Source organism: Platalea leucorodia, assembly GCF_965183815.1.
Source record: "Platalea leucorodia genome assembly, chromosome: 7".
NCBI classification, from domain to species: Eukaryota; Metazoa; Chordata; class Aves; order Pelecaniformes; family Threskiornithidae; genus Platalea; species Platalea leucorodia.
The window spans coordinates 67,529,464-67,539,724 of NC_138829.1; the positions used below are offsets into that span (position 1 = coordinate 67,529,464).

General features: G+C 39.1%; 1 protein-coding gene across 1 annotated transcript in view; it reads right to left on the bottom strand.

The window, feature by feature from the left end:
• Window positions 1-8,895, bottom strand: part of LUZP2 (leucine zipper protein 2) — a gene marked incomplete at its 3' end in the record, with an annotated part of 198,263 nt that extends 189,368 nt beyond the window's left edge. Inside the window, exon 1 of the mRNA XM_082318626.1 lies at window positions 8,811-8,895. Within this exon, the coding sequence (XP_082174752.1) occupies window positions 8,811-8,872 (62 nt within the window). The 5' untranslated portion in view covers window positions 8,873-8,895. The remainder of the gene's footprint in view (window positions 1-8,810) is intronic.
• Window positions 8,896-10,261: the final 1,366 nt, after the last annotated feature.

The following is a 10,261-nucleotide window of genomic DNA, read 5'->3' on the forward strand; positions in this document are numbered from 1 at the left end:
GCAGGTAAATGAGTCTAATTTTCAAGCGTATAGCTCTCGTTTATGTTCAGATTTTCACAAAGTTAGTGCAGCCAACATGCTGTCCCCTTTTGAAATTCAAAAGGCATCAGATTAAACTCGTTCGGCTTACTTAAAGAAAATCCACTGCAGATTATAGGTATTAAGCCTTTCTAAAATGTCTGGTCCCTTGGCAAACCTTGGCTCCCTTCATGGAAGGAAGAAGAAAACAAAACAAAACCAACAAAAAAGCCACAGTGCCTATTTTCAGAGGAGCACATGCCAAGAACTTGTGTACTCTCCGTAGAATAGAGGGGTAGATCTGCAGCAGACCTGATGGACTCTGCCAGTCACTAATAAGTAGTAAGAATACAATGGCTATGTTGCATATTTTGGCACAGAAAATAAGAATTAATCATCAACTGATCGGTTTCAGCAAAGCAGCTCAAAGGTTCAGCTACTTACTAAACACAGTTGTTTGATTTGCACCCTGGCTGAGCTTCACCCCATCCTCAAAAATATTTCTTTACAAAAAAGCTGTAAGCGAAGCAGTAGCAGAATTGATTTTATTTCTCCATTTTCAAGAGAGACATTCTCTCTTTGCACATTGAGCACACATTTCATTACACTGCATCAGGAGGAAGAAACTTCCTCAACAGACAATCTAATGCCACTCAGAGTACCGCTGCTTTTCAGTCTTGTCAGTTCAATTGTTTCACGCATCTTTTTCTTCTCTTCCACATTCCAGTAAAATCTCACTTCCCCCCCCCCCTTGTTTGCTGCCACAGGCTAGTCTGAAACACACACATGACTGCAAAATTATTCAGACATGATGAGGATGGCATGTATCAGGTGGACAAAGTGTATTACTGTGGTTATTGTCACTCTACGTCCCCCGGTTTGCCAAGCAATTCTGAGGTACAAAGTCACAGCCCCTACTTCTGTAGCCATTCACATCAACAAAATGACAGAAACACCTGAAAAGCAGTATCAGGTATTGAGAATCCAACAACTACATGGCACTAGTAAACAACCACATTTTGTTTACCACTTGTAGCACAAGGTGATTTGTCTTCCCCTCCCTCCCACTACCAAAGCAAGTTTTATAAAGACCCCTAACAGCTACTGAAAATACAGTAAAGGGTTATATTATAGTGAAATTACAGAGACTGTATCCCATCATAAACCTCTGTTTGCCTGTCCTTTCTTAGAAGGTGTTTCATTGCTCTCTAGGTGAGAAGATAGTAGCAAAACCAGTGATAACACACATTGTTGGTTAAAAGCTTGGTGGCCTGGAAGAAGTTTGTACGGAGAAGTTAGAAGGATGTTCTGCTGCAGTTCCACCTCCAACTAAAAGGGAAAGGTTTTAGTTCTGCGGTTAGATGGGATTCAGCAAATATGCACTCAGTCTTCCAAGTGCTGCAATTTGTCTGACAGTGGGTAAATCTGTTTTTTTAACCAGCTTCCACTTTCCTACTCAGCAAATAAGGAGCAAATCTACCTATTTCTCACAAGGAAATTGTCACCATAAATTGACAAAATATGAGCATTCATAAATGACAACAATAAGAATGTGTAAACAGCTGGAAAAATTAACAATTTGGGTAAAATACACCAGTTGGCAGCATATTAGCCTTATCTTCTTAAGATAGCACATGGAGACAAAACACATCAGAATTTTCGACGTTTCTCTACTCTTTTCCATAGAGGCTATCAATCAATATTGACAAGTAAGATATTGAGAAATTCCATACACACCTATTTCTTCAGCTTGTAAGGGTCATACACATTGATTTCTCTCATGATTCACCAAAGTATTGTTTGTTTCAACAAATACAGCAGAGATTTCAGAAGGGACACTACAAAAATCATTGCTAAGATAATACGCAGTAAAAGTAAAGATTAATAAACACAGGAGTGATATGAGGTAAGGGATGAGTAAGTAATAGCACAAGAACGAAAGGGAGAAAAAGCTATAGTGGCACACAAAAACTGCTATTTGATGCAATATCATATTTATTCTTCAGCATTTCTGAAAGGTACTTGCCATTCTGATGTGTTTGAAATAGCAAACATAACAATACACATCTTAAACCTTCGCACAATATTAAGATTGAAGGATGGTATGAAATGTCTTTATTCTTTCTGACAAACATATTACTTGTGTTCCATACAGAGAATATTTACAGATCTGACCCTTACAAGACAGCTGGCGCACTCATTGTGCAAAACTAGACAATGAGAAGAAACACTGTTTTTGACAAGTGGCATAAATGAGATTTATTTGTCTGTGGAGTGGTATATCATAAGGATTACTACATGGTAACAGGTTTCTGTTAAATATAGAGAACAATATCGAACCCACAATCTCACAGAAAGAAGGATTAAAAGTTTAGGTTAAGATATCCTTGTATTCTGCCCTAGCTATAAATTAATAAATGAGAAAGAAACAGGAAAGTGTCAGCATTATAATTTCTCTAAACACAAAGAATACATTAAAATGTCAAAAGTAACTCCATGGCAAGTCTCCTGGGCAGAAATGCATTACACATAGCATAACAAGCAGAATTCCAACTGTTCTATTACATTAAGACTGAATTCTAGAGATCCTCAAGGTTTTCCTGAGATCACATGGAACTTCAAGAATATTTTAACTGTAGGTTAGATCAAATCTAAAATAAGTCTTTCCTGAAGGTTACAAAAGCTTTTAGCAGCATCCTTTGTTCCCTTCTTCTTCCTTTCAGATTCCAGAAATCCGGAACATAAATGGCAATACATCACAAAATAATCTATTTTTAGTATTTGTGGCCAAACTGAGAAAGACTTTCTTTCTGGATTTCTAATTTAGGTTGCTGAGCTTCAATTTGTGGAGCACTTTTAAATGTTTTAGCCCAGATAATAAGATAACACAGCAAGCATACCACTTCCAAGGGCATCATTCTTAACCAAAAATTAGCCCTATCATAACAGCACAAAAATCCCATAAAATTTAAAACTTTTGACCAAAAACAATTCTCTTCCCCCCTCCCAAGTGCAAGACAAACAGGTAGAATAAATGTGTGGCTGCCCTATTGCAGAAGGGCTGCAAACGTGGAGAAGCAAGTCTATTCCATGAGGCTAGCATTACGAATACATTATTATATGCACATATAGTGCAGTTCAAGTACAGGGATTCCCAAACTACCTTTAAGCAATCTCATTCTGATGCCAAAGAAGTCCACCTACAGCAGGTTCTTGTTTACTTTTCTACACAAGATAGGGGTACCCTACCTACCTTGTTTAAATGCTACCTTGAAAATCTCTGCACTATACCGCAGCCTGCGGATTCAGCGTGGCCGCATACTCTAAGGCAGTATTGTTGGCAACTGCGCTCATGCCAAGAAAAGGGTCTCTCATTTTGCCATTGCCAGTTTTGTAGCCCAGCACCTGCACCCCTGAGGCCATGGGCTTCATGCAGGGGGAAGAAGGAGAAACAGATTTAGCTCCTCCTCCCTACACATCTGGTGGTTTGGTTTTTTTGGTTGGTTGGTTGGTTTGTTGGGGTTTTTTTGTTTGTTTGGGTTTGTTTTTTTCAGTTTTGTTTGGAGGAGTGGTGGTTGTTGGTTTTTTTAAATATATCATTAGAGCTCAAAACTTTTCTCCCAGAAGAAGGAAAAGGCTTTGCTTTACCAAGTAGCTTCTAGCTTGCTGTATTAGGCATTTGCTTATAAGTCATCAAAATAAAGCCATCAAACTAAACACATTCCTTGAAATAATGGAGTTGTGCAACTGGTAAATTTGTCCCATTATGTTTAAACACAGTTCACAACAAAGCACATGTTTCTTCAGGTATAATAAGGTCACAAGCCATATGCTAAATGCCATTTCTGTGCCTCAAACATAAGTCCTTACAAGCCATTAACCAAACATGCATCATCATCCACATTGATGGAAATCAGAAAGCTTTCATGGCCCAGAAAAATCAGACAGCAAAAGTAAGTGTGAAAGGAATTCTAAGCAGGAGACAAATGATAGTTAATGCCCCTGCATTTCTGGAAGAATTCAGAAAGCACAATATTAAGACAGCCTGTTATCCAGCAAACCTACAGCAAAAATCCATCCTCTTTTCTGCTGAAGAAGTAGTCTACTACTGCACCACAGAGTTCACCTTCAATCATGGGGAAAAGGAAGGGCACTGCTGGACCTCAGCCCGAGAGCGCAAAAGTGAGAATCACTTTTGGCTGCCTGCTGGGGAACGTAGCAACGGTGTGGCTACAGCCGAGGGTAGAAGAACAGAGTGAGCCTCGTTCTTCTGCCTTGAAATCTAGGAGGAGGCAGGGTTCCCTCCACTGTCATATCAGTCTAAATGAAAAACAGTTACTTTCAACATCATTATAGCCCAAACAGCATTTCTAAGATGGAAAAGATCTTAAGAACTAGAAACAAGTATTTTCAACATTTCCCCCCCATGAGTGTAATAATGTCAAAGATGTTGCCCTTTATCTTTCCTCAAGTCTCAGACTGAGTCCTTACACACCTTTATCTGAGAGGACAGAAAGATATTAGTATTTTCATATTCCTTAAGAAATAATTACCAAACTCAACAAAGGTAAAGAAAATAGTCAACCTTGAAAATACATCCAGGGAAAAAGTAAGCATTTAAGTCATGTTCTTATGTTAAATAAGGTAAGAGAATTCATTATATTTCTACCTCTTCCAACAATAGACGTACACCAGATCAAAAGCCATACCTTCATTCAGCAACATGCACCTACCAGAAATGCGCACACTACTTTTGTCCTGCTATGAAACACAGAGGCGGCGTTCTTCTGAAGCAAATGAATTAGACGGCTTTGTAACATCAGAGTAGTAAGCTTGCCAGTAAACTGCACTTGAGAAAAAAGCAACCACCAGCCATTTCTCTGCCATTAAAATAATATAAGCTGTCTTTTATATCCCTGTTGTTTGTACATCCATTTAATGAGTTGCTGTAGTTGTAATATTATTGTTATTAAAGCACATCTTGTTGCCTTTATGGTCCTGTTCTCAGCTATAAAGCATTCTACTTCAATCAAATTATTCAGTGTCTTGCATCTTTGTCACATTTCATGCGTGGACAGAAAGGAATTTGCTGTCATATAAAAAAAGGAAAGCTTTGTTTCATGTCAAGCTTCTTCTAAAGAGTCAAATTTTTGTCATTTGGACAAAAAAATATTGTGAGTGAACAGAGATTAAAGTATCCAGCTGTTCAAGAGTAATGTTGAAGTAATATTCAGAAAACTCTCCTTTTAGGTAAAAGCAGGCAAGTGTCATTAGACAAGGTAATCTGGACTGCAGTCTTAGTTACTGATGCCAATGGCTGACTTCGTGCAAGCATTCCCTTCTACAAACAGTTTTCCAGTCAGAATGTTTAGGTGTCTGGGACCACAAAAGCATACAGGTGGCTGCAGAACTAGACCCTGAGCCTATTATACACTGGACATTGACTGAGCACCCAGTACAGTGGGAATTATTTCTGTAATCGTATGAAAAAACTACGTTGTCGTCAGCATAGCATGAAAAAAGTAACACGTATACAACTATCACATTAGATCTGCCAAAACCAACATGTCCAGGGAAATATAAAAGTGGACAGGAAAACACAAACTTCTGAATAGTTTTACCAAGTTAAATTCACCTTCAAAAATTTGTTCCCCTTAACTTTGTGTAAGACTGATTTTAAAGCAGTAATTTTTACTTATTCCGTTAAAACATACATAGTTAACTGGACAGGCAAATACACCTCAATCTTGCTACCTCTTTTGCACTATAACTAACTGGAAATACAATTAAGAGTAATCATTGTGTCTCAAAGCAGCACCAAAACTGAGTTTAGGGAATACAAAAAGGTCGTTCACTTCAAAAACATGAACTTTCTGTAACTTGATAGGCATTTGGTTCATGCATATGGCTTTAGACCATGCTAAGAAGTTAGCTGCATACAGTCCTGCAAATCAAAAGTTAATTACGACCGCAATCTTAAAAGTATTTTTCTCTTTTTAACAACACTATAAAAATAAGAATACTCGACATGCTGTGTTAACATCGTTGGAAGTCATCAATTCATATTTGTTTACGATTAGGCTTGGAGACATGCTGAGGTCTTCCAGAACTATCACCATGACACGATGCAAAGAAGATGGCATCACCACATGACAAGGAACAAAAAGCAGCAGCTGTCCACCTCTGCAGCAAGTGCTGTGCTCACTGATTTCAGCACCAATGTATGAAATGGAGATGCTGTGCTTCCGTACGAACTTTAAGAAAAATAAATCCTCATGATGGAAAACTTTCTGTCCTGCAAGGTTGATGCTTTACCTTAGCTAAGCAATTTCCTACAGCAGGATATTAGACCCTGCTTTTTGCAAACACAACTGCTCCTGCAAGCCTGCTCTGGGTCCAACCAGTGAATTAACCATATGTTTACAAGAAATACTAACTGCCACAGACAGAATTGCCTTCTGCTGAAGGAGATTAAAGCATAATCTCTTTCCAGTAGATGGCATATTGATAGCACTGTATCATTTTTTAAACTTCCATCATGTGCCATTGAAAAATTACTCTATGCCCTACACAGCCAGTTAAAAATCAAGCAACTGAAAGCAACTGCTGAACAGAGTAGTCCAGGACTTTTATAAATCTCCAACTCTACTGTAGAGTTTCAGTCTCTTTCAACAGAATGACCAATCTGGTATCAAAAGCAAAACTTCACTTTGCAACACATACTGTACTTGGGTCGAATTTTAACTGGAATTTCTCTCGCATTGATCATTTTCATCCCTCAATTACATAAGAATATAAATCATCATGTGCCACAAAATTATACTCTTATGAAAGTATATCCACTCCTCAGAGTCATACTGTTCATAATTAGTATTCGCATGCCAACTTCGACTTCCTCATATTCTTTCCAACTCTTTTTTGAAAGGTGGGAGGGACTGGATTTTTTTTTTTTTTTTTTACAATTATCAAGAATGAGCTACAGTTCATTTTCCATACAGGTAATATTTTCTCAAGAAGATGAGGCACCTGCTTTTAGGGCTTTACACCAGATACCTTGTCCCAGTTTAGACCCCTAAATATTCAAGTAGTTTGTAAGACACTTCACAAAAACAATAAAATATGAAAATTTAGAATAGTTTTCCACATCTCTTTTCACTACAGCTTAATCTGCACAAGTTCTGGCAAGATACAAACCTGCATCTGCAAAAGCTGGCTTGGTGCTTCCTCTCCTTTTTAACTCTGGCATAATTTAGCAAAGAACGTATCACTCTTAAATGAGTGTAAAATTATTAATCTAAATTGACAAGAAGTTTCACACTTGACTGCTAGTGAATGTTTCCTTAGACCACTTATTAAATCAAAAGAGATAATTACTGAATCACAATATATTACAATTTTCCTCCAGGCTTTATATTTCGAAGAGCATCGGAGTGGTTCATATGGACTAGCACTGTAGAGGCCCTAAGTCACAGGTGTTACCAAAAAAAGGTACTCCTCCCTCGCCGATAACAGTGCCCTCCAAAGGAGTGAAGTAATTGAGTAACTGAAGCATTTTGATATTCCTGATTTCTACCTGCATTTAGGCCTTTTCCCACTCAGAGATTTGCACAATTATTATTTGCCTGTCTTTGAGTATGTAGAGAGATGTGCTCCTGCTGTACCTCACTTCAAGTACTTAGCAGGGACACACTTTTTCTTTTTCTTTTTTTTTTTTTTAAAGTCTCAGTGAACAATAAGGCTTAAAACATGCAGTGCTTTGTGAAAAGCTGCTTCGATGCTGATTTTACAGGAAGAGACCAAGAATAAGGGAAAAAACACTTTTCCCTGATAAAGGTACATGCATATATCCTATGATAACATGCTTTATGGACTTATTACTAAGCACCCTATAAACTTCTAACAGCAGAGAAACACCACAGTCAAGATTAGGGCTCGATTTTCTGATAGAGAACTAGAAGTTAAGAAGCCTGAACTGAGCAGTGTCATTGTAACAGATCTGCTCTTTCCCCAGCATTAACTTTCCATCTGTGTACATCAAGACAACGGGATAGAGTGTCTCAGCTTTATCTTTTCTTTGCTGAACACGTTATGTCTACAGCATGAAGAATATGCCATCTCTCAGCAACTGAGCAGTATACATTATCTTATCAGAACACTGCATGGTCAGAACAGGTTTTATTTTTAAGCTGCAATAGATTTTGTTCATATTTTCTTCAGTGATTTATTATACTTGCACAGAAAGGAATGCTTCTAAATTGCAGCAACTTTTTAACACATATCCTGGCATTGAGGTAACACTGCAACATCTCACCTGCGTTTCACAGTAAAAAAGGTAAGCCCTAGGTCTATGTCCAGATATAGAAACCTAAACTGAGATGAGATTGTTCCAGTGTTTATTTTTTGCACTCTGTAAGGGAAAACATTATCATGTTCCCAGTTTCAGCTGTTTGGCTTCCTTATTTCCAATAAAGCAGAGTCTATGTGCTATTACTGCTGTGTATATAAAGCTTATATTTGTTACTGTCTCGCTACATCACATGAGCTGTGGGTCAACTTATACAGGAGAAGCTCTTTTACATCATAAAAAAAGCCTAGAAAGACAAGACTCAGTATCTTTCAGAGGATCGGGAGGGGGAGGGGGAGAGATAAGAATCAGGGAAGATATCTGCTCTAAACTTACTACCCCAGTAAAAGCTGAAATCTGTATTATTTCTCTTGAGAGCACAGAATCTAAAAAAGCAAACAGCAAACAAAACAGGAGAACTCTAAGCAAAATAGCTCTCGGTACTCACCTAGCGCTGAAGACCAGTGCAGGAAAGAGAGGCAGCAAGTAATAAGCAGAGATGAATTTCATACTGGAGCGCCTCTGCTGCGTTCCGTTCCTCACTACCCGCCTCACACCGACTCTTTACCCCTCTTCGTCTCTGCCTCCAGCAGCTCCCGAGCCTCGCCTCGCCTGGGGAGCTGCCCGCCCTGCTGCGGGAGGGTCCTAGCTCCGCCAGAGCAGACAGCCCCACAGACCGAGTGAGGAAGGGAGCTCCGAGGGGGATTTGAGCTCCAGGAGTGATGTCACGAGGCACGGCGAGCTGCCGCCGCCAGCCCACAGCCCGGCCGCCTGCGAGCCCTCCCGCCGCCGGCCCCGGCCGCGTCCTGCGGGGTGCGCCGGCACCCGCCGCCGGAGGGGCGGCCGCGGAGGGACGAGCGCAGGGGGCCCGGCGCTTCGCTCTGAGCTTACAGCGGAACATAGCTGAGAAATTCTTCCTGGAAGGGGGGGAAAAAAAAAAAAAAAAAGCAAGCTACAATGAAACCACCACCAGTATTTTGCAATTAGTGTCTTTATTTGAAGTGATTCTAGACAAGATTGATGATACAGAGGCAGGAATTGTTTCAAGGAGGTGTCAGGGTACAGAGCAGCCTGCCACTGCATCTGGAAAGGTATCATTTCTGCAAAGCAAGAATTCATAACTTACTATTTCAGTTAGGTATTCATTCACCCCAGTACCACATCAAGTTGAAGGTAAGAGCAGAAACAGCTTCCAAAATGGTGTTTTGAAACATTGATGTCACCTCTAAAAGCCCTTCATCACCTGAAGCAACTGATAAAACCTTCAGAGCCATTAAGACTGTTTTTCCTGCTTTCCATGTATTTCACCTGACCTTAATCTTGATTTAAATGAGTCAGTGTTGGTTAAAGATGTTTTCAGACTCCAAGTATTCCCTACCTTACCAGAAGTAAAGCTCATCTGATGGCAACTCATATGAAAGTATAACATTTAAACAAGAATCATCTTTCTATGCAATTAAAAAAAAAAAAAAAAAACCAACAAAAAAACCCCAAACACCAAAAACCAAAGAAAAAAACCCACCAAACTGGTCTACAAGTGAATGAAGTGTAATCATTACAAGGAGGAGTTTTGGTCATCTGTGTGCTTGTCTGGTCATATGAAAGGCATCCAGAAACTACATTATACATCACATGCATAAAAGTTTCCATAGTTTAAGGTTGTGCATCAACTATTTATTGAAGAGAATTTTGGATTCCATCAGAGCAAATAGAAATTCACTGAAATGAATGGAAACCTTCTTGAAATTACTATTAACCATTAAGATGACATTCACATGGCATACAAACAGAATTAATAAATTCAATTATTTGTTACTTTCTTCAGTAACAAAGTGAGAGGGAGGGAAGAGAAAAGAAGAAAAAGAAAAGGCAATGTACATAGCCAAAAAGGAATAATGT